The sequence below is a fragment of the Rhinatrema bivittatum genome, chromosome 1 (assembly GCF_901001135.1).
Source record: "Rhinatrema bivittatum chromosome 1, aRhiBiv1.1, whole genome shotgun sequence".
Classification (NCBI taxonomy): Eukaryota; Metazoa; Chordata; class Amphibia; order Gymnophiona; family Rhinatrematidae; genus Rhinatrema; species Rhinatrema bivittatum.
Window position 1 is genome coordinate 206588539 of NC_042615.1, and position 24686 is coordinate 206613224.

A 24686-nucleotide genomic window follows, 5' to 3' on the forward strand; every position below is an offset into this window, starting at 1 on the left:
TGAGGAGAGTCCGAGCACATGTCCGTGCCTATGCTCAGACAAAAAAAAATGACTAAAGAGGCTCATGAGGCGAAGAATGCATGGGAAACTCCCATACATGCTGAGTAGAGCTCAAAGCTCTCCTAGATTGGGAAAGACAAGTCCATTTGGTGCCACTGGATGGCGTCACCAAACATATAATAGCTAATTCAGATTGCCTATCGATGGACAAAATAAAAATAAAATATCCAAAGAAACTAGCAGACCGCATTTACCAGCCCCTCTAATTAGGCTCCTGCTCTAAAATCACCATGGGCCAAACCTGTAAAGCACTCATTTGGTAACCTGGCCCATGCAATTTTAAACATGCAATACTCTCACACTGTGTATTTTTTTTATTGTTTATAAAACAGTGAATTATTTTTGTTGAAGACCATCTGCAGAAATTGCACATGTACCTTTATCTTATCTATAAACCTTGAGAAAGTTAATGTCGCAGAAAACAAGAGGAATAAAAGAGAGACATACCTTACTTCATCTACTAAGCTGTTCATCTCACTGACTAGGCGTTGGTTCTCCTGTTCGAACTGGGAGGAAAAAATTCACATATTACAAAAAAATCCAATCTCTGAATTATACATTTATTCTATAATGGAATAAATATTAAAGCACAAAACCAGATATTATCAATGGCAAAAACTTAAGTTTTATAGTAACTTGATAACATATACAAAATATTTACTTTTCAAATGACATTTTATAACAGTAATCTTATCCAAAATAGCTGGCCTTTTCTGGAGTTAGCAGCCTTGGGATGGAGAAGAGCTCTAAGCTTTAGCAGCTTATACTTTCAGAGTTCAGTCTTAGGATTGCTACCATTCATTGTAAGCGATATTGCCAAGGAGATAAGAGGAAAAAGTTGGCTTTTAGCAGATGACACTAAGATCTGCAACAGAGTGAATAGGTAAGATGGAGAGATGATTTAAGAAAGTTTGAGAAATAGTTGGCTGCTTGGCAGTTAAGTTTTAATATTTAAAAAAATCAGTTATTCATGTAGAGTGCAGTAATCCAAGGGAGCATTACATGATAGAGGTGAAATACTGATGGCCACAAAGCAGGAAAGAGATCTCATATCCAATAATTTCAAGGTAGTCAAACAATGCAACAAGCCATTGGCTAAGGTTGGAAAGAAGTCAGGGTGTTTAGGGAGAAGCATAATTATATAAAAAAAAAAAGATGGTTATTATGCTGTTGTACAAGTTCTTGTTGAGATGCAGTACGGTGTCCTTTTCCAATGGCCATAACTTTGGAAGGGCAGAGTGGAAGTAGTCCAGAGAAGGCTACCAAAATGGTGGAGGATCAGCATCAAAAGTCATATGAGATGAGACAATCTAAATATGTACATCCTAGAGGTGATAGGGGAAATATGATATATATATTCAAATACCTGAAAAAGTATTATTAATATACTAGTATTAAGCCTTTTTCAATGGAAGGGAAGTTCTAGAGCAAGGGGGTCTTCAGATGAGGCTCTGAAAGACTAGATTCAGAAGCAACATCAGAAAATAAAGCTTTTATAGAGTGTGGCGAATGCATCAATGATTTCCCAGAGCGAATAATGGACACTACAACAGTAACAGACTTCAGGAAGGCATGGAGTAAGAAAAGAGGATGTTTACTTGCAAACTGAAGACAGCATTAAAACATGATCTAGTGGCAGATGCTTAAATATTTGAAGTACTCTACTCAAATGATTCAGCAACTAGTTATTTATTTATTTAGATATTTTAAATACCGTCGTTCCATGTGTAGATCACAACAGTTCACAAAGTGACATTCATAGTTATAATTCAACAAACAAATTAATGATTGGTTACAGACGTAATAGTCATAGACAGGTATTAACTATTCAAGTGAAGTTTTCTAGTACATTTTTATATTTGATTTAGTAGTACATTAGGTGATGAATACAGGAAGTTAAAACAAAATGATAGTTTTCACCTCTTAGTTGGTGGGTTGTTTTGATATTCTTACATTCTTTCTTTTACTGAATCTTCATGATTCGACTATCTTTTGTTCTTGTCTTTTTGACTCTCTTTTTTCTGATTTTTTTAAGTTAATTTATAAGCAATTTTGAATAGCCATGTTTTTAACTCACATTTAAATCTCTTTCTATCTGGTAAAGTGTGTAGCATCTCAGGCAGAGAATTCCAGAGTGCTGAACCTGCTATTGAAAACACATGATCTCTTATTTGTGTCAGATGTGTGCTCCGTATTGTGGGAATAGTCAATAGTCATTTATTTTGAGATCTTAGTGTTCATTGAAGGTTGTAGATTTGTAGTGTCACTCGTAATAGGCTAGTGTTATTATAATGAATGAATATTATCATTAGAACTTTATAATAAATTCTGGATTGTACTTGTAACCAATGCAGTGACATCAGGATAAAGATCATACCAGAGACTAAATGCACAGTAGAATCTGTATAGGTAGAATTCCCATATGTATTGGGTAAGAATATAGCGATAGCAGTATACTATTGCACTCCTCTGCCAAAATGATGACACAGGTTATGAAATGCTAAGAGAAATTAGGGAAGATAATCATTTGGCAGTGCAGTAATAATGGGAGATTTCAATTACCCCGATAATGACTGGGTAAATTTAACATCAGGATATGCTAGAGAGATAAAGTTCCTGGATGGAATAAATGTCTGCTACATAGAGCAATTGGTTCAGGTACCAATGAGAGGGGGAGTTATTTTAGATTTAATTTTTAGTGAAATGCTGAATTTGGTGTGAGGTACCGGTGGTGGAGCTCCTTGGCAATAGTGATCATAACATGATCAAGTTTGAACTAATGACTGAAGGGGGACAATATGTAAATCTACAGCTCTAACACTAAACTTTCAAAATGGAACTTTGATAAAATGAGGAAAATAGTAAGAAAAAAACCTGAAAGGTGAAGCTGCAAATGTAAAGCTTTTACAACAGGCATGGATATTGTTTAAAAATACCATCTTAGAAATGCAGTCCGGATGTATGCCACACATTAAGAAAGGTGGAAAGAAAGCCAATTGATTACCAGCATGGTTAAAAAGCAAGGTGAAAGAGGCTATTTTAACTAAAAAATTACTTCCTTCAAAAATTGGAAGAAGGATCCACCTGAAGAAAACAGGAACAAGCATAAGCATTGTCAAGTTAAATGTAAAACATTGATAATACAGGCTAAGAGAGGATTTTAAATGAAGTTGGCCATAGAGGTAAAAACTCATAATAGAAACTTTTTAAAATATATCCGAACCCGGGGTCCAAAATGGCATCTAAGCACTAACGGCATGATTTCTTTTCCTTTCATACATAATCGCTGTCTATTGCCTCAAAATGCCACATATTGGCTGCAAAAGGAGGGAAAAGAAAGGATTTACCCTGGGGTCCTCCTGAGCAACCCTGTGTCAGCTCTATGCATGTCCATGTCATTCATGGGGCAGTTACATCAGTAGTGGAGTCACTGGGAGTTGAAGCTGTAGAGGAAGGACAAGTTTCTCTTCTTGACTCATTTATCTCTCTGCCCCCGATGTTGAGAACTGCATTGGCTGCAATCTGGGACACAGATGAACACCACCAGCCCCGATTTCCTGACAGGGAGCTCTCCTTGCAGGGTTGAGATGGCAAATGCAGAGTGAGATTTTCTCGGCGAGGTGACCAGATTATCAGCCTTGGGAAGGCAGAATATGGAAGAAGAAAGACTTCTCATATCCTCAACTTCAGCTTTGGGGATCTCATCTATATCTTAGCAGTTTTCTCTGGTAAGATCTGCACAGATAACATTGGACTCTATTTGGGAAGCTATTGATAGCCTCAGTAATTCTTTTATAAACATAGCTAAACTCTCTAATTCTGAAACGCAATGATAAAGACGATAGACTACAAATATTGGAAACCTCCAAAATAAATGTGTCAATAAATTTATGAGATTAAATAGGAAATGGGGTCTTTTAAACTTCTTCAGGAATCTCTTATTAAAAAAAATACTTTAGTGCTGAATAAGCTTGAGAACTTAGCACAGGGGAGGAATCTTCGTTTTGTTAATTTTCCCGAAGCACCTTACATTTTGCATAAAGATATGCTTAAACAATATCTGGTTGAAGTACTGAAGGCTCCGGAACAAGCAGTTCCTCCAATTTCTAAAGCATATTTGCCACCTTTACAAAAAAGGCAATGAATTCCAATCTGATTTACATTAGAATCATCGATCTTAGATATTAGTAATATTTTGGAGAATTCAGATGCTGCTCAAGCCAAGCCAGCAAGTATGAGAGTAACATTTGTGTTGGAATTGGAAAGAGCCTGGATAGAGACTGGGTCTTGAGATTGTTTTTTACATATCGGATCAAGATTTTTTTACATCTTCACATTATGATCTTTCCAGATGTTTCAAAGAAGACAGAAAAGAGAAAACTTTTGTAACTTAGGCCTAGAGTGTTACAAATTAGAGCTTTCTTTCTGATTAAATTTCCTCACAAATGCTGTATTAAATATAAGGATGTATCATATTCTTTTCTATCATCTCAGTTAACAGTTTCTAAGTGATAAGGTTGTACTTCTAGAAGAATCTTAATTATAGCTTCCATCGGTTTTCCAGTAAGGCTGAAAAAGATTCTCAATTGTAAATTTGAGCCCTGCTTAAATAGTGCTGTTATTTACTTCTTTAATATTAATTTCTGGGAATTGTGTAACTGGATTCCACATTATAATGGACTTTTAGAGAATTTGAAGGGTGAAGTATAGTGGATTATTATGAGATATATAGTTAGTTTGTAACCTCATATTTGTTTTCTATATAAAGTTTATTTATGAATATACTAATTCAAATTGATTAAATAAAAAATGTAAAATATGTATACACACACCTGAAGCATGAAACCTGTGAGGAAGTCGGCTGGACCATTAGATGACTGAAGATTTAAAGGGGCACTTGGGGAAGATAAAGCCATCGCAGAAAGACTAAATTAATTCTTGGCTTCTATGTTTACTAATGAGGATGTTTGGGAGGTACCAGTTCCAGAGACTGTTTTAAAGGGTGATGATTTGGATGAACTGAACCAAATCATGATGAAACTGGAAGATATAGTCGTCCAAATTGACAAATGTAGCAAATCTCCTGGACTGGATAGTATATACACCAGGATACTGAAAGAACTAAAAAACAAAATTTCAGACCTATTAGTAAAAATTTGTAACCTATCATTAAATCATTCATTATACCTGAAGACTGGAGAGTGGCCAATATAACCTATTTTGCAGTTGTGTGATGTGCCCCCTAGTCTTCTTCAGTTAGAGTGGGGGGTAGTTGGGGCTACATTTGGGATTGTTTCATTATTTTGAATGTTATACTATGCTATATTGATTTAAACCACTTTTGGAAGAATAAGGCAGTATATAAGCCATTGAATAGAATAAGTCATATGGCAACAATAATCCATGTCACCCTCAGTGGGAGCTGAAACTTCAGAGAATTACCCATCCCATGCAGCTCTATTCTGTAATCTCTATCTTCCACTCCTGTACCCTTAAAGCTGCTGCTGTGTAATTCCTGTTATTTCGGTGTGCATTTGATACTTAGCTCCCCTGAACTTACTGCAATGGGCACAACACATCTGAGCTGTACCTCATCTCCACAAAGTACCTAACATCCAAAAAACATAAGAAGTTGCCATACTGGGTCAAACCAAGGCTCCATCAAGTCCAGCATCCAGTTTCCAACAGTGGCGAATGCAGTTTATAAGTACCTAGCAAGTATCCAAACATTAAATAAAACCTATGTTACTAATGCCAGTAATAGCATTGGCTATTCCCTAAGTCAGCTTGATTAATAGTTTATGGATTTCTCCTCCAGGAACTTATCCAAAACATTTTTTAAACCCAGCTGTACTAACTGCCCTAACCATATCCTCCAGTAATGAATTCCAGAGCTTAATTGTATGTTTAGTGAAAAAGATTTTTCTCCGATTTGTTTTAAATGTGCTACTTGCTAATTTCATGGAATGCCCCCTAGTCCTTCTGTTACCTGAAAGAGTAAATAACCAAGTCATATTTACCCGTTTTAGTCCTCTCATGATTTTATAGATTTCTATTATATCCACCCTGAGCTGTCTTTTCTCAAAGATGAACAGCCCTAATCTCTTTAGCCTTTCCTTGTAGAGGAGTCTGTACCATCCCCTTTATCATTTTAGTCCCCTTTATCATAATATCTTTTTGGCAATGCGGTGACCAGATTCCACTCAGTATTCAATGCGTGGTCTCACCATGGAATGACAGAGGCATTAGGATATTCTCAGTTTTATTCTCACAATTCTCTTCCTATTAATTCCTAACATTGTTTGCATTTTTGACCGCCGAAGCACACTGAGCCGATGATTTCAATGTATTAACCACTATGACTGCATATCTTTTTCCTGGGTGGTAACTCCTAATATGGAACCTAACATCCCTAAATGCAAAACAATGCACTTGCCCACATTAAATTTCATCAGCCATTTGGAAGCTCAATCTTCCAGTCTCCGCGAGGTCCTCCTGCAATTTATCACAATCCACTTGTGATTTAACTACTTTGAATAATTTAGTGTCATCTTCAAATTTGATCGCCTTCTGTGTCATATCCCTTTCCATATCTTTTACAAATAAATTTATTGAAAAGCACTGGTCCAAGAACAGATCCTTGAGGCATTCCACTGTTTACTTTTTCTGCTGAGAAAACTGACCATTTAATTCTACTTTCTGTTTCCTGTCTTTTAATCAGTTTGCAATCCACCAAAGGAAATTGCCTCCAATCCCATGATTTTTTAGTTTTCTTAGAAGCCTCTCATAAGGGACTTTGTCAAATGCCTTCTGAAAATCCAAATATTTTATATTTATCAGTTCACCTATATCCACATGCTTATTAATCCCTTCAAAAATGTAGCAGATTTGTGAGGCAAGATTTCCCTTGGGTAAAGCCATGCTGACTGAGTTCCATTAAACCATGTCTGTCTATATGTGCTGTGATTTTGTTCTTTAGAATAGTTTCCACTATTTTCCCGGCACTGAAGTCAGGCTCACTGGTCTATAGTTTCCCGAATAACCTCTGGAGCCCTTTTTAAATATCAAGGTTATAGTGGCCACTCTCCAGTCTTCAGGTATAATGAATGATTTAATGATAGGTTACAAATTTTTACTAATAGGTCTGAAATTTTGTTGTTTAGTCTAACTAGCAAAGTTGTTCACTAACAGAGGAAGGACAGCATCTAAAGAGTTCATCCTAAACTTTTCTATTTCTTCAGGTTTTTGATGAGATCCCTCAAGACTAACATAAGTCTTGTTTGGAATAAGACATATTTGGAATAAAATCCCTATTTGCTTGCAGTGGAACAAGCTGTACTGCACTGTTTGAAAGCGCTTGATGAAGAAGCATGAACTTTTCAGTTTCTGAACAGGGCTTCACTGGAGAATTGTTTAGGGGAGCTGATTTGAGATTCAACCAGTATGCTTGATGTATAATTTTTAGGAGCCATCAGTCTGTAGTTAGGGACCATGCTTGTTTATAATGCTGAAGCCTTCCTCTTACTGGTAGTTTATCTAAGGGTGGTAAGAAAAAGATTTGATGAAATTGTAATCAAAAGTTTGGATTGCCTTTGGTTGTAGAGGCTTAGGCTGCCTTCTCTCAGTGTTAAGCAACCTGTTTTGCTCCTGCTGTTGGAAATGAAGGTACGAATAGGGGCACTGCAGGGAGTAGCCATATTCTGCACAAAGGTGGAGTAGGACATATCTTCAGGTTGAGATGTACTCATAAGCTGCTGCAGGGAGAGGTCAGATGGAAGACCTGTAGATTGTTCATCTTCTGAACAAAAATGGAGGCACTGGAAAGAACCAAACTCTCTTTGGAATATAGGAGTGACTTCTGGAGAAGTCTTCTCCTTGAGAAAAAAAGAACTCTGTGATTCCAAGTGGATCTATACCATTGCATCCCTGCATTGATATGATGATATAGTAGATTGGGTATACTTTGAAGCCATGGTGTCCAAAATAGCGGTTATGTCCTCTAATAAATGAGGGGCAATTTTAGCATATCAGTAATATATTTCTTTATAAAGTCTTCCCAATTTTTCTTTAGAAGAGGATGTTGGTCCATTGGAGTATAAGGAATTGCCAGAGTAACCATTCGACTCTCGGACCAGAATTGCATTTTCGTAAGTAAAGACTGTTTTCTTGGCAGAGGTGTTGCTAGAGTATTTCAACTCTTTTCTGCTTGCTTGGCACTGAAGGAAAAACACTGGCACAGAAGATTTGTGCACCAACAAGGCTTTGGCACCTACACTAGCTGATGGCATCTGCTTACTGTCTGCACTGAAGAGCGACTCAGACAATATCAACTCTTGCACAGATTTTCATTCTTCACCATGCACCTAGTAGACTTCCCTTTTTTTTAATGTACCGGTGGTCCTCAATATTGGGAGTATGGGAATTGCTTTTCTCTTTCTTCATACCAATACTCTTGGAACCAAAAGGTTTGACTTAACTCACTCTTTACTGGAGGGGGCATGGCACTTGCACTGAGACCGCAGTAGGCTCCGACTCTAAGCACAAGAGGACTCTGCCCTTTTTACCTGGGCAAAGTTCCCTCTGCAGATGTAGGATTTCTTCTCTTTTCAGAAGAGGAAGAATAAGGTGATTCTAAGAAGTCACAGAGTATGGGGCTCCAGGGTCTCCTGGCCCTGGGACATGCGCACATAATGGGCACGGGTCCGAGGCATCTCACACGTATATTTTTTTTTATTTTAAATACTTATATTCTGCCCATAATAAAAATGCTAGGTTGATTACTAAAGATACATAATATAAAAGAGTGACCAACAACAATCCAGCACTGAAATACTGCTGGCACACAAATACTTAGCAGATATCGTCTTGGAGTATTTAGGACATATCTTGAAGTCTGGTTTTGATTCTGACATTTTGAAAAATATTGAAGTGATATCAAACTCAATCTTAAAAACAGGGGTTTTTGGCAAATGCCAAAAAATAATGAAATATATATTTTTTTTATGTTTGAGGTGACAAACAGAACAATTAAGAAAAAATAATAGTAAAATATTATTTCAGGAAAAAAAACGATGAGCAGCTAAACATTTTTTTTGGAGAGTGTAATTTCATGTCTATTTGCAAAAGTAGAAAGAAAAGACAAAGGTGATTCATGAGATGGTAGCTCTAAGATAGGACTTCTGTTTTGGCACCATCAGATGACATCATTGTAACAGAGGATATCCTGCTTGTCCATGAAGAAAAACTGCACAGCACAAAAGAAAGATAATCTATATGAGGGATGTGGGGTGAGATTACTACTCACTGTAGGATAATGCCACATTTTAAGGATATACCTTTCCACCAAAAATATGTAAAACCATATTTTATATACAAATAAAAAACCAAGAACAAGAAAATTAGAGACAAAGGTCAGTCTGGTGGGCTCATTGATAATGTTGCACACTGCTAAGCATGAGATCTGGATTCAATTATCAGGTCAGCTAGGGCTGGGGATGCTGCAAAGTCTCAGCCATCACTCAAATGCAATACCTAGTGGTCAAATATGTTAAATGCAATACCTAGTGGTCAAATATGTCAACATTAGCTGGGTTCTGCACAGAGCTGCAATTTGTGTCTAGCCAAGGACTATGACTTAAATGGCTGGTCTGAAGCAGGAGGAAATATAAAAAGAAGGGGAGAAAATCCCCCTATTGCATGCAAATGTAGGCTGTACCACAATAGAACAGGAAAAAACTGCTAGCAAAAAAACCCAAAACCAAATACAAAATTAGAGACAAAAGTAAGCCAACTGATATTTTAAGAGATCTATTAAGCAGTGTTGACAATATTTCACAAATTTTCTCACTTCATAATTTCATTATTTAAGAGTACAGCAATTTTTTTGAAATCTAGTTGCTAGGATACAAAACATTTCTGCCTTGGTGAAAACAAGACATAAGAGGAATCATGAATTAATACTTTCAAAATTATCCAGATAGAATTGTTGTGCTTACAATTGTATAATTAAGTTTCTTATATGTAATGGTTGTCCTGCATGGACATAAGGGTTCTGCTGTGCTGATCTTTACCAAAACCCCATGCGTGCATCACCCTGATACATGTAAGGTATGAACAGAGCATAAACAGCTTAAGACAGAATTAGGAAAGATTTTGAAAAACAGGGTAAGACCACAATGAAAAGTGCATGCTTTTATTCTTAAAAAGCTTTACAGTACAAGTAATAAAATGTATTTGGGGGATGGGGACCATTTAGATATCATACCAAAAAAGGACACAATTAAAGAAAAGCACTAGCTCCTTAATATTCTAAGTGCTCTTTCTTCTCTCAATTTCTCTCTCCTTCTAGTCACACAATCTCGTTTTTCATCTGGTACTCTCCCCCCTTCTTCCACTGCCTATTTCCCTCTTGTTTTTTCATACCTTTTATCACTCTACACACTTGCTTGCTCCTGCCCCAATGTTCAGGGCTGTCTGTGGCCATTCTATGTTTTTCGCCTACTAAAAAATTGACTCCTCTCTTTCCCAAAGCCAGCCTCAGTCGGGAGGACAAATAAAGACTCTCTTGCCCTATTCTCTCTATTTTCTCACTTTTCACAAGGAAAAACAATCTAATTCTTGACAAAGCAGTTCATATGGGGGTCATTAAAATTGCTTTCCTTTGCTTTATGGATTATTTTTTTAAACAACTCTCCAAGTTTCCTTTCAGATATCTTTGATGACAAGTAAATGATGCAGTAAAGATATGAGAGCGCAGAAGCTCCAAACCACTTGCTATCATTGAAACATAAATGGATTGCATATTACACCTTGACATAAATCTCTTCATTAAGATTTTAGCTTTTACAGTTCCCAAAAGCAGTTACTACAAACATTCATATTTTTTTGAAAAATAAACAGTACCAGAACACTAGCGGACCCCTAGTCCTTACACAGGCAAACATGAGTCTAAGAAATACATTTTCATCAATCACTGTGTGAAATGCGACACCTGAGTAAGTGGTTTTGCTTCCTTCCCTTACAAGAAACAGCTGCCCAATAGTCCTTTGACTGTTTAGTGCTTTGTTTTAAACAAAAACACTTTAAATATTTGAGAATAAAAAACTGAAACAGGTTATCAGAATATAAGAAAAGCATTTATTGATAAGATAGTATAAAGTTATTCCCTGAGAGTATTCACTTTTAAATACATAATTAGAAGGCATTCTGATCAAATACATGTCTCAATTACCTAACATAGTAAATGACAGCAGAACAAGACCCAAGAAGTCCATCCAGTCTACTCTGCAAGGTACAGTTTTTAATTTTCTTAGGGTAGTAACTGCTGCTCTGTGCAGTTACCCCATGCCATGCAGGTTATCCCAGTCAATATGGAGTATCCTCTTCACTTCCATCCACACCTTTTGAATTCCATTGCTCTTTTCTTCACTACCTTTCTAGATGGGCATGTCAAGCATCAACCACTCCTTCCATGAAGAAATATTTCCAGATATTGTTCCTCCTTGAGTTTCATATCATAACCCCTAGTTCTACAGCTTTCTTTCCATTGAAAACAGTTTGATTCTTGTGCATCACTAATACATTCCAGGTATTTAAAAGTCTATATCCTATCTCCTCTGTCCCTCCTCTCCTCCAAAGCATACTTATTTAGGTCCTTCAGTCTCATCTGATCTTTTGTTCCAGACCCCATACCATTTTTGTTGCCTCTCTGTACCACACATCTATCCTGTTTCTGTCTCTAGAACCGAACATACTACTCCAGGTGAGACCTCAGCAAAGATCTGTACAGGAGCATCACCACCTCCTTTTCCTGTTGGTTATGCTTCACTCTAATTAGTTCAGCTTCTCTCTGTCCTTAACCAGCGACTTGTCACATTGCTTCGCTGCCTTCAGATCATAAGACACTATCGCCCCAAAGTCTCATTCATGGTCCATGCATACAGTCTTCACCCCCACCACACAGACCTCCTTTGAATTTTTTGGCATTGAATCCCAGCTGCCAAACCTTCCACCGTTTCTCAAGTTTTCTTAGATCACTTCTCATTCTCTCTACTCCTTCAGGTATGCCCAACTCTGTGGGAAATCTTGGTTTCATCTGCAAAAAGACAAAACTTTTACTTCTAATCCTACTGCTATATATCTCAAAGATATTGAACAGAACTGGCCCCAGAACTGATCCTTGAGGCACTTCACTTATCTCTCTTCACTCCTCAAAGCAGGTTCCATTTACCACTATTCATTGTCCTCTATCAGTTTGTAATCCCCCTTTCGACCCACTCCCAGGCTTTTCATTTTGTTCATGAACCTGCTCTGGAGGACACTATCAAAAGCTTTGGTGAAATCTGGGCTTCCAATCCTTTTTCGATGAAATTTCTCACCTTAATGAAGTACTTAAGGAACACACCGTTTCTCATCAGGCAAAAAACATGTTCATGAATCTGGCCGAGAATATAGCCCTTTCTCTAGGGGTTAAAAACTGTTTTGTTTGTGGAGGTACAAACATGGGAGAACAATGGCCATGGGAAGCTAAGGAAATTTTCCAGTCTGACTGGGATGCACTAAACTTCACCAATATTACATACACTCGAATAAATAAGCCTTATGAGTGGGCCCTCCAAACTGATGTCATCGGTGTACAGTGTTTATCCCGCGAGTATTCTCGCTCCTACACAGTATCAGTTGGTGATTCACCATGTACGGGAGTCCTCACGGTCTCAGGCAATGGATACAACTGGTGGCAGACTGATAACTTAACTATGCCTTCCTCATTCTGGACTGAACCTCACCTGAATTCTACATGGGAAGAGGCCGCACAGCTCTCCACCCGATTTATTGCCCCTGATGGATACTATTTTGTGTGTGGACGACGGGTGTATGAACAGCTGCCGTCGGAATGGTACGGTACTTGTTTTTTAGCACCCATATGCCCTAGTTTCTTCCTTCTGCCCCTAACTGTGGGCGAAACTCTAGGTATCCCTATCTATGCTTCAATGAAACCTAATAGATGCCGCAGGGATAACAAGGTTCCCATTGGCGACTGGTCTGATAAGGAATGGCCACCAGAACGCATCGTCCAATATTATGGGCCCGCAACTTGGGTTGAAGACAAAAATCACACAATCAATATCAATTATGACAACTTTTTCCATATTGTCTCTGGTCATCTCCCATCACCAGATGCAACATCCAACCCTGGTCAGTTTGGATGTTTAGTGAGGTAACTGAAATGTCATTTCCATTACAAAAATAAGGAGCTAACACAAACAAGTGACTACCCTGATGCAGAGAGAAACTCTCAAAACACTGTTCAGCGTCAGGGTGAACATTCTGGCATGTACACAATTAATGAAGAATTTTACCTGTATGAAAAATATTTAAAAACTGAGTTGCCCTCTATGTGACCTATGATTATAAATTTCCCCACAGCAAGAAGAGTTGTAAAGGTTCAGTATTTGACAGTCTCTTACGGTTTGACCAGGGTTGCCTAAACATTTTCATATATATATATATATATATATATATATAGCCAAATCATGACATCAGTCATCCAATTCAAGGAATCAGGAAATTTTTCCAATTACACAGTCTTTCCAATAAATCACTCAACGCACAATAAAGCTCTGGAATTTGTTGTCAGAGGATGTGGTTAGTGCAGTTAGTGTAGCTGGGATCAAAAAAGGTTTGGATAAGTTCTTGGAGAAGTCCATTAACTGCTATTAATCAAGTTTACTTAGGGGTAGATTTTTAAAAACAGCGCAATCGCGTACTTTTGTTTGCGCAGCAGGCGCAAACAAAAGTACGCTGGATTTTATAAGATACGCGCATAGCCGCGCGTATCCTCTAAAATCGTGGATCGGCGCGCGCAAGGCTGCCGATTTTGGGCAGCCGGCGCGCGCCGAGCCGCGCAGCCTGCTTCCGTTCCCTCCCCTTACCTTCCCCTCCCTTCCTCTACCTAACCCACCCCTCCGGCCCTATCTAAACCCCCCCCCTTACCTTTGTCTGTAGATTTACGCCTGCGAGAAGCAGACGTAAATCTACACGCGCCAGCGGACTGCTGGCGCGCCGTCCTCCAACCCGGGGGCTGGCCCGGAGGCCTGAACCACGCCCCCGGGCCGGCGCCACGCCCCCGAAACGCCGCGCCCCCGAAACGCAGCATCATCGGGTCCCGCCCCCGACACGCCCCCTTCCAAAAACCCCGGGACCTATGCGCGTCCTGGGGCTCTGCGTGCGCCAGCGGCCTATGGAAAATAGGCGCGCCGGCGCGCAAGGATTTTAAAATCCGCCCGCTAGGGAATAGCCACTGCTATTGACTGCATCAGTAGCATGGGGTCTTCTTAGTGTTTGGGTAATTGCCAGGTTCTTGTGGCCTGGTTTGGCCTCTGTTAGAAACAGGATGCTGGGTTTGATGGACCCTTGGTCTGACCCAGCATGGCAATTTCTTATGTTCTTAATGAAACTGCAACTCTGTTAGCATGGTGCCCAAATTTATTGGAAAGACTGTAATTGGAAAAGTTTCCTGATTCCTTGAATTGGATATTTGATGGCTCAATTTGACTGCTGGCTTTACAAGATAAGTAATCAATTTTTACATGAATAAAAAATGTGTATAAAAAAGTGAGAGGTTCACAAATATAGGAACAATGATTATATATAATGGGGTTAAGCAATTATTTCTTTGCCGTTTGAAGCTTTGCGAATGTATTGCCCTAAAAATGAAGGTACCTTAATCAATTATGTTGGGGGCATTTTTGTAAAAAGTCCTTTGTAAGACTGTTTTTTGTAAGATTTTTTAATAAAATGATTTTTGAGAATTTAATGTGGGATTAAGTGTCATTATGGGTTTAATATTTTTCCACATTGGACAGTTTTTTGATTTACCGTAAATAAAATACTTGAAACATAATGCCAGTTGATCTCTGGCTTTCCCTTTATATGACATCAACTAGGGGTCGATGACACTTTAAAAGAAAGCAATTTAGACAAGCTACATGGGACTTACCTGCTTTCAAATGCTATGTTTCTACAAAACCATCTATTGAGAAATATTAGACATTAATGACCAATAGTCTTCATTTGCAGGTGACACCAGCTTGAAAACAAAGTTACTTAATACAAAATAAATACATATGTACCATTTGAATTTCTTCAGGGGACAGTTCATCTTCTCCTTTGCCAGCCTCCCATGAATCAAAGCTGTTTTGTACATCTGGCAAATTCTTGTCTGTATAAGCACAAAAAGAGTTTCCAAGCATTTTTAAGTTTGTTATATTTGCCCAAATCATATAGCTCTAAACACTGGTATTAATTTTGTGCGAGCTAGTGAGGACACTGTCTATAATATTTAACGCTTGTTGGAAAGCTAAATGTTATTGGAAGACTATAAACATGAATCCTTAATGTTAAAACACAAACTGGAGCCCACAAATCCAAAGAAAGAATAATTTCACTGTTTTATGTTTCTTTTCCAATTTACAGTAAACCTTTTTTGAGGGCAATTTTCAAAAGCCAATTATCCAGATAAATGGTTGTCTGAAAGTTATCCACCCTTTCCCTAGGTAAAACTGTGCATGAGGCATTAAGAAGGTATGCATTTTTACCCGCAAGAAAAATAGGTTAATTCTGAGGAGGGATTAGATTGGCAGAGACCATATGCCTATTTCTGCATTTTTATAACTACATGTGTTGTTTTTCAGAATAAAAATATCCAGAGAAAAAACAGGTGCAAATCTCTTTGGGTCCCTTTCGCTTGTCAGTTATCAAAAGGGAAAGTACCTGCATACTTTCCCTTGGAGAACTGGTGCAAAATCTGTGGGTAAAAATACCCATGGCCATTGCAACTTCTGGCATAGAGTTCATTTTCAAAAAAACAGTTTTATGCATGTAAACGGCCTTTTAAAAGTCAACCAGGCATCTATGTGCATAAAAATATACGCAAAATCCAGGTGGGAGAGCTGGGCTGAGAAAGGATATAGGCACATACTTTTGCATTTTCAAAAGTATGCATTAAGTTTACACACACACAACTTATGCTGTTCTTAGCGCAGCTTTGTATATGTACAATTCAGCATGTACCAGGCCAAGTAAAGCATAAGTTTGCTTTTAAAATCCTTATTAAAGTCTGCGTGTGCAATGTACACACAGGGGCAGATTTTAAAAGCCCTGCTCGCGTAAATCCGCCCGGATTTACGCGAGCAGGGCCTTGCGCGCCGGCGCGCCTATTTTCCATAGGCCTGCTGGCGCGCGCAGAGGCCCGGGTCTCGCGTAAGTCCCGGGGTTTTTTGTCGGGGGCGGGGCCGATCGACGCAGTGTTTTGGGGGCGGGCCCGGGGGCGAGGTTTCGGCCCGGGGCGGTCCGGGGGCGTGGCCGCGCCCTCCGGAACTGCCCCCAGGTCGCGTCTCGGCGCGCCAGTGGCCTGCTGGCGTGCGTGGATTTACTTCTCCCTCCGGGAGGCGTAAATCCGTGGACAAAGGTAGGGGGGGGTTTAGATAGGGCCGGGGGGGGGGTGGGTTAGGTAGAGGAAGGGAGGGGAAGGCGAAAGAGTTCCCTCCGAGGCCGTTCCGATTTCGGAGCGGCCTCGGAGGGAACGGAGGCAGGCTGCGCGGCTTGGCGCGCGCCAGCTGCCCAAAATCGCAGCCTTGCGCGCGCCGATCCAGGATTTTATAGGCTACGCGAACGCGCATTTTTTAAAAATCTACCCCACAGACATTACTGATATCTGTGTAGTTATTAAACTATCCTTACTATGGATAACTTCTGTAATAATCAATATTGTACCTTTCTAAACATTTGCCAAATGCTTACAAATGTACAATAGAGCTATTTTAAAACTACTGCCTTTCTTACACTATTCAAAATGGAGAAATTACTTACCTGATCATTTCATTTTCCTTAATGTAAACAGATAGACTCAGGACCAGTGGGTTATGTGCTCCTCTGCTAGCAGATGGGAGACCGAGTCAGATTACAAAGATGACGTCACCCTAGATATATATATACCCCTGTGGTGAGCTCAGCTCTTCAGTATTCTCTTCAAAAAGCCATTGTGGATATATATTTGCTTAAATAACTTGATTGATTAAACTTGAACTGATTCAACTGACTTCAAAAACTGGAGATCACCAGTGCACTCAACCAGTTAATGCCGACACCGGACAAACTGCTGGTGTCTTGAACTAGGGGTAGGCAACAGCTTACCCATATTTGCTTAGTCTCAAGGTTCGCTTTCCGAGGTCCTCCTTCTCTGGGGCAGCCATGGGCAGGATGCTGAGTCCATCTGTCTACACTAAGGAAAATGAAATTATGAGATAAGTAATTTCTCCATTTCCTAGTGTGTAGCCAGATGGACTGCGGACTAGTAGGATGTACAAAAGCTACTCTCGGAGAGGGTGAGAGGCTGCCTGTGGCCCACTTAATACTGCCCTTGCGAAGGCTGTGTCTTCTCGGGCCTGAACATCCAGGCGGTAGAACCTGGACAAGGTGTATAAGGAGGACCACGTTGCCGCCCGACAGATCTCTGCGGGCGACAGCAGCTTGGTTTCTGCCCAAAATACTGCCTGGGTCCTAGCAGAATGAGCCTTAACCTGCAGTGGTAAGGGCTTTCCTGCCTCTATGTAGGCTGCCTTGATTACTTCCTTGATCCAGCGAGCTATGGTCGCCCGCGAGGCCGCTTCTCCTTGATTCTTCCCGCTATGTAAAACAAACAAGCGATCCGTTTTGTGCACCGGTTCCAATCTTTACAGGTATCACACCAGTAGTCTGCTGATATTTAGATAGCGAAGAAGGCATGAGTCTTCTGAGTCCTTATGTTTATCTGGAGATGGTAGGGAGATGGCTTGGTTCAAATGAAACTCGGAAACCACTTTTGGTAGGAAGGAGGGGACAGTGCACAGCTGTATGGTTCCAGGAGTGAACCTAAGGAACGGTTCCCAACAGGATATTGCCTGTAGTTCGGAGATACGATGAGCTGAACATATTGCCACCAGGAATACAGTCTTCAATGTTAAGAGGCATAGTGAGAGACCGCGTGTTGATTGGAAGGAAGCCCCCGCTAGGAAGTCTAATTCTAGATTGAGGTTCCATAGGGGCACCGGCCACTTTAGGGGTGGCCGAAGTTGCTTCACCCCTTTTAGGAAACGGGTCAAATCCGGATGAGTTGATAGACTGATTCTGTTCACTTCGGCTCTGAAGCAAGAGAGGGCTGCTACTTGGACCTTGAGGGAGTTGAGTAACAACCCCTTCTTGAAACCGTCCTGTAGGAACTCCAGAATCATGGGGATCTTGGCCATCCGTGGGAGTAACCCGCGGTCCTCGCACCAGGCTTTGAATATTCTCCGGATCCGTATGTATGCCAGAGATGTTGAGAACTTGTGCGCGCGGAGCAGGGTGTCAATTACTGTCTTCGAGTAACCACGCTTCTTCCGGCGATCCTCTTAAGGGCCAGACTGTAAGAGAGAATCGAGATGGATCTTCTTGAAGAATCAGGCCCTGCTGGAGAAAGTCCCTCCAGCACAGAGGGCTCCCAGCAAGGAGTCTTTGCACGTCCGTGTACCATGGGCATCTTGGCCAATCCGGGGCCACTAGTAGAACTAGTCCCCTGTGGTGTTCTATCTTGCGGATGACGTTGCCCAGTAGTGGCCATTGGGGCAAGGTGTACAGTAAGTTTTCCTCTGGCCAGGTCTGGATGAGAGCATCAATCCCTTGGGAGTGTGGATCTCGTCTGCGACTGAAGAACCTGGTAATTTGGGCACAGAGAGGTGGCCAGTAGGTCCATGGCTGGGAGGCCACAGCGATTTACTATCAGTTGGAAGGCTGTGGTCGACAGCCTCCATTCCCCTGGATCCAGGCTCTATCTGCTGAGGAAGTCTGTTGAGACGTTGTTTTTTCCTACGATGTGGGAGGCCGAGATCCCTTGTAGGTTTATCTCTGCCCATGCCATGACAGGGTCTATCTCCAGAGACACCTGCTGGCTCCTGGTTCCTCCCTGGCGATTGAAGTAGGTAACTGTTATAGGGTCTGACATTACTCGAATCGCTTTGCCTCGGAGTCTGTGGCTGTATCGCAGGCACGCTAGTCTGACTGCTCGAGCTTCCAGGCGGTTTATGTTCTATCCCACCTCTTCCTTGCTCTATTGCCCCTTGGCTATCAGTTCCTGACAGTGGGCTCCCCACCCTCATAGGCTTGCATCCACGGTGAGCACGATCCTGTTCAGTGGGGATAGGCTTACTCCTTTGCTTAGGTGGTCTTCCTGTAGCCACCACTGAAGCTGAGAACGTATCTCTGCTGGTAGTTGGAGGCGAATTGAGTAGTCCTGGGACAGTGGGTTCCAGCATGACAGTAAGGAGCACTGGAGTGGTCATATAGGAGCCCTTGCCCACGGAACGACCTCCAGGGTTGATGCCATGAGCCCGAGGACTTGAAGATAGTCCCATAACTTGGGGTGTGCACTGGTCATCAATTATCGTAATTGTTCCATCAGCTTTCTTCTCCTCGAGGGAGGGTGGAAGACTATGTTCTGTTTAGTGTCAAAACAGGCCCCCAGGTACTCTAGAGACTGAGAGGGCTGAAGACTGCTCTTGACTGTGTTCACGACCCAACTGAGCTCCTGCAGTATGTTCTTGACTCTGTTGGTCATCTGCCGGCTCTCTTCCAAAGACACTGCCCTGATCAGCCAGTTGTCCAAGTAAGGGTGTACCAAGATCCCTTCCTTCCTCAGTGTTGCCACCATGACCACCATAATTTTGGAGAATGTTCTGGGGGCGGTTGCTAGTCCGAAGGGTAGCACTCAGAAATCGTAATGGTGTCCCAGTACCGCAAAGCATAGAAACTGCTGGTGATCTTGATGGACTGGAATGTGAAAGTAGGCTTCGGAGAGGTCCAGGGAGGTTAGGAACTCTCCTGGTTGTACTGCCATTATTACAGAGCGAAGAGCCTCCATGCGGAAGTGTAGTATCCACAGATAAACATAAATAAAAATATAAACATAAAAACATGCCATACTGGGTCAGACCAAGGGTCCATCAAGCCCCGCATCCTGTCTCCAACAGTGGCCAATCCAGGCCATAAGAACCTGGCAAGTACCCAAAAACTATCCCATGTTACTATTGTTAGTAATAGCAGTGGCTATTTTCTAAGTCAACTTAATTAATAGCAGCCTCCAAGAACTTATCCAATTCTTTTTTAAACCCAGCTACACTAACTGTACTAACCCCATTCTCTGGCAACAAATTATAGAGTTTAATTGTGTGTTGAGTGAAAAAGAAATTTCTCCAATTAGTTTTAAATGTCCTGTTGTGTGAAGATGTGGACCCTTGGCTGAGGCGAGGTTGGTGCTGCCTATAAGGGCGCCCTATAGGCCCTTGATGTCGGTAGGCGGACGTAGATGGTGGAGACCCAACTGGACCTTCACCTTTACCAGCCCTCATTCCTCACAGGTTGAGCCCTTGGGTGCCGGGGCCGGCGGACTTAGGAGCGGGTCTCCTGCAAGCTGGTCTGGTGGTGAGAGGTGTAGGCAGGTCAGGTGGTCTGAGAGTCAGGGCTGGCGATGAGAGTGGAATCCAAGACAGGCAGATGGTCGGGGCAGGCAGCAGATAAAGTGGAATTCAAAGACAGGCCAGGGATCAAGGCAGGCAGTGGACAGCAGAACGGAGAACAGGCAGTTGGTCGGGGAAGGCAGAAGTGGAATCCAAGGACAAGCCGGATCAGGTACCAAGAAGCAAGCCAAAGGGACGGAGGAGCAGGACAGGAACAGATAAACAAGAACCAGGAACAGGAAGGCATGGAGGCTGGAAGACATGGAGCAACTTAGTAGTCCAAAAAGATGATGATTGACATTCTTGAGGTCCAAGATGGGTCGAAATGATCCTTCTTTCTTGGAAACGATAAAATAGATGGAATAGCGCTCCGTATTTTGTTGGGGCGTAGGAACCGAAGTTATTGCCTTCAGACTGAGTAGTCTTGTCAGAGTGGCTTCCACTGCCAGTCTCTTGGTGTGGGAGTGGCAGGGTGACATCATAAATTTGTTCCGAGGGTTGCTGCGGAAGTCCAGAGAGTAACCTTCTCAAATGATGTTTAGTACCCATTTGCCTGACGTGATCTCGACCCATCGTTGATAGAAGAGGGAACGTCGACCCCCTATTTCCTCTTCTCGTGGATGGGTCATCCATTCTCATTGGGGAGTACGGCCAGAGCGTGTCCCCAGGCCTGCTCCTATCTTGGTTTGTCGGTTCCAAAAGGGCTGAGACCTTCCTGAGGGATGAAGTGCCTGGAACTGCGTGTTCCTGTAGGGGCGAAAGCATTGAGAGCCTCTGCCCCTAGTTCTTCTGGGGGAGGGGTGCTGGGATCTTTTACCCTCTGTCCTCCGGTAGCCGAGGCACTGGAGATTTGCCCCACTTGCTGGCTAACTTCTCCAATTCGCTTCCAAATAAGAGAGATCCTTTAAAGGGCATTCTTGTGAGATTTGCTTTAGAAGTCGCGTCAACAGACCAATTCCGCAACCATAACTGTCTTCTGGCCGCCACTACAGAGGCTACTCCTCTGGCTGAGTTCCGCACCAGATCTGAGCTTGCATCTGTCAGAAAGGCTGCTGCTGGTTCAATCATTTCACTGGTAAATGTTCTTGAGTCGTTTGCCTCTCTTGAGAGGAGCAAACAAGAATGTGCCACCAGTGCACAGCAGGAAGCAATCTGCAGTATCAGTGCTGTTGCGTCAAAGGCTTGCTTAAGGATGGATTCTAATTGTTTATCCTGAGTATCCTTCAATGCAGCCCCTCCCTCAATGGGAATGGTTGTTTGCTTTGATATGGCACAGATCATGGTGTCCACTTTCGGAAAACGCAGGCGTACCTTGGTCGCTGGTTCCAGAGGGTATAAGGTTTCCAAGACCTGACCTCCTTTAAAGTTGGCCTCCAGGGCATCTCTCTCCAGGTCAATCAGTTCCTGGATGGCTTCCATCATTGGGAAGTAGCATGAGGCTTTATGAAGGGACACCAAGATGGGGTTCTTCTTTGGTTCCGTCATAGGGTCCGTGCCTGGGATACCCAGAGTCTTCAGAATCTGGGAAACAAAGGCTGGTAATTCATCCCTGTGGAAGAAGCAAAGCATGGTTCAGTGTGGTTCCAGGCCTGGAGGGATTTCACCTTCTTCTAGGAAGCCACCATCATCATCTGAGGTGACTGGGTCCCTGTCGGGGAAATTCTTGGTTAGGCGAGGCATGTCTCGAGGCATCTGAGCAGGCCGGGAGGATCTTGTGCTTCAGACAGGGGTTGAACCCGGGTCGCAGCCAGGGCTGATTGCGCCTGAACGAAGGCTTGTAGCCCTTGGAAAAATTCTAACCAGGAAAAGGTCCCTGGGTCCATGTTAATCTCAGGGGGAGTCGGAGTAGGGGTCCTTCCTGTGGAGAAGCCATTTCGAAGTTGCATAGATCCAGGGTGCTATTGTATATAGTGGTTCCGGACCCATCCTCAGACAGTGAGGGACCAGGCTTTGTACACCCTGGGCTTCTTCTCAATGCTGATGTAGGCAGGCTGCGCGGCTCTGATGTGGCAGGCTGTGCAAAGAATGCCTTCTGGGCTTCTTGGATGCCGGTGCCATTGCCTCTATGTCTAGGCAGACAGGTAATGTGCTTCAAAGTGCGCGTAGTTATGTGAGTGAGCACAATGCATGCGTGTAGTTGTGCACGTGGTGTGCGCTCGGTTTGCGCTCAGCTGTGTGCGCGTCTATATTGGATGCGCACAAGTTGGGCGCATTGCCCATCCAGCCTGCCCCGCGCATAACGCCGGTCGAGAAGGGGGGGCTGCAGCTCTAGCAACTCAGCCTAGCACGGATGCCATTCTATTAGGAGGAGCAGCCTAGTGGTTAGAGCAGTGGGCTACAAACCAGGAGATCAGGGTTCGAGTCCTGCTGTCGCTCCTTGTGACCTTGGGCAAGTCACTTTACCCTCCATTGCCTCAGGTACAAACTTAGATTGTAAGACTTCTGGGGATAGAGAAATACCTACAGTATCTGAATGTAATCCACTTTGAAGCACTGAAAAAAGAGAGACACTACTTGCGGGAAGTTCTTCTGATGCTGTGGGTGGTGACAGCTTGCCTGCTTCTCTTCTGAATCACTCTTCCCAGCTTCTGCTAAGACCAACTCCTATTTCCTTGGACTCACTGTGGTGTCGGTAGCCTCTGCCATCAGTGGCTGAGCTTCAGATATTGGCTTATTGGTTAAATCTGTTTCAGAGCTCTGGGAAGTTCATTCACAAAGATTACAAGGAATTGAGTCCAGGATAGTGGATATGGAGAAAAAAGTTCAAGAAATCCAGAAGGTGATTATGTACTTAATTCAAAATAAAAACACTACCCATAGGAAATTAGAACAATTGGAAAACTTTTCAAGATGTTTGAATTTAAGTTTCTTAAGTTTTCTCAAGATTCCTGTGACTCCTATTAAGGATACCTTAAAAAAAAAAAAAACTTCACTGAAGTTCTGGGTTTGCCTACCTAAGCCTGTCCACTGATTAATAAGACTTTTTTTCTTCCTATATTTGATGGAAGAACAAATGGTGGCCTTATTTCACCTGCGGCACCCTTGGATGTCTCTGTTTTAACTGGAGAGTTCTCTTGAAGAGGTTTCAAATAGAGGGACTCTTTTGGTCTCATTTGTGTTTGAGCAAGACTTAAATATGATCTTGAGACTATATTTTCATAAAGCTCAAACTTTGTTCTATGGGAATCGGATTTGGATCTATCTGGATGTGGTTAAGACCATTCAGGACAGAAGACATTTTTCTTCTAATGCATCACAAAGTTCTTTCCTTAGGTGCAATATTTCTTCTCAGATATCCATGCAAGTGTGGTGACATAGGCCACCAATAGATATTTTTTTCTTCCTAACCATTACGCTTTTTCTTAGTTCATAAGCAAGTTTCTCTCCCAGCATCAATTGCTCCAATTAGTTAATGTTACCATGATCCACAGCAAGTTAAAGCTGTTGTTATTGTTTCTTGTAGCTCTCCCTTGCCTTTATTGACCATAATCCCAATTATTGTGGTCCATGGCTGATATTGGAGACTTTTTTTTTTTTACACCTTTTATTTATTATTTTCATTTCCCCTATACAAAGAAAACAATTCAGATCCATTAATATATACTATGATAAAAAGAAAAAAGGAAAAAAAAACAGAATATTTAAGAACATTTCTTAAATGTTGTATATCTGAAAACAAAAGCATGACAAATCATTTAATAAAGAAAACTGAGGCTGAATTAAGGATACCTAGGTCATATATAGGAGATAAAATTGCAAAATAATCATAGAAAGCTTTACATAATCAACTGGTATTATTCTGTATATCCCCTACTTTAACTGCTCACTAATTGGTGAACCATTTGAAGGAGAGGGTTCTGCAATGGGCAATGTTGACGAAGCAATAGGTTGCTGAGTTTCAACAAACTGTTGTATCTATCTACTTGGTAGAAAACATAAGAATGTTCTTCCTTCTTAATCTCACATCTACATGGATAACGTAGAAAGAAAGTAGATCCTAGCAAAATAATCTGTTGCCTCAAGGCCAGAAATTCTTTTCATCTTGTTCTAGTAATCAGCGCTAAATCAGGGTACATTTTAACTACTTGCCCATAGAAC

At 41.7% G+C, this 24686-nt stretch overlaps 1 protein-coding gene across 1 annotated transcript in view; it reads right to left on the bottom strand.

Annotated features, from left to right (window-relative positions):
• The window catches only part of STX18 (syntaxin 18), a 380104-nt gene that overhangs the window by 69786 nt on the left and 285632 nt on the right, over nucleotides 1-24686 (bottom strand). The window contains exons 7-8 of the mRNA XM_029591101.1: nucleotides 15192-15280; nucleotides 508-566 (exon numbers count right to left, since the gene is read on the bottom strand). Of these exons, the coding sequence (XP_029446961.1) occupies nucleotides 508-566; nucleotides 15192-15280 (148 nt within the window). The remainder of the gene's footprint in view (nucleotides 1-507; nucleotides 567-15191; nucleotides 15281-24686) is intronic.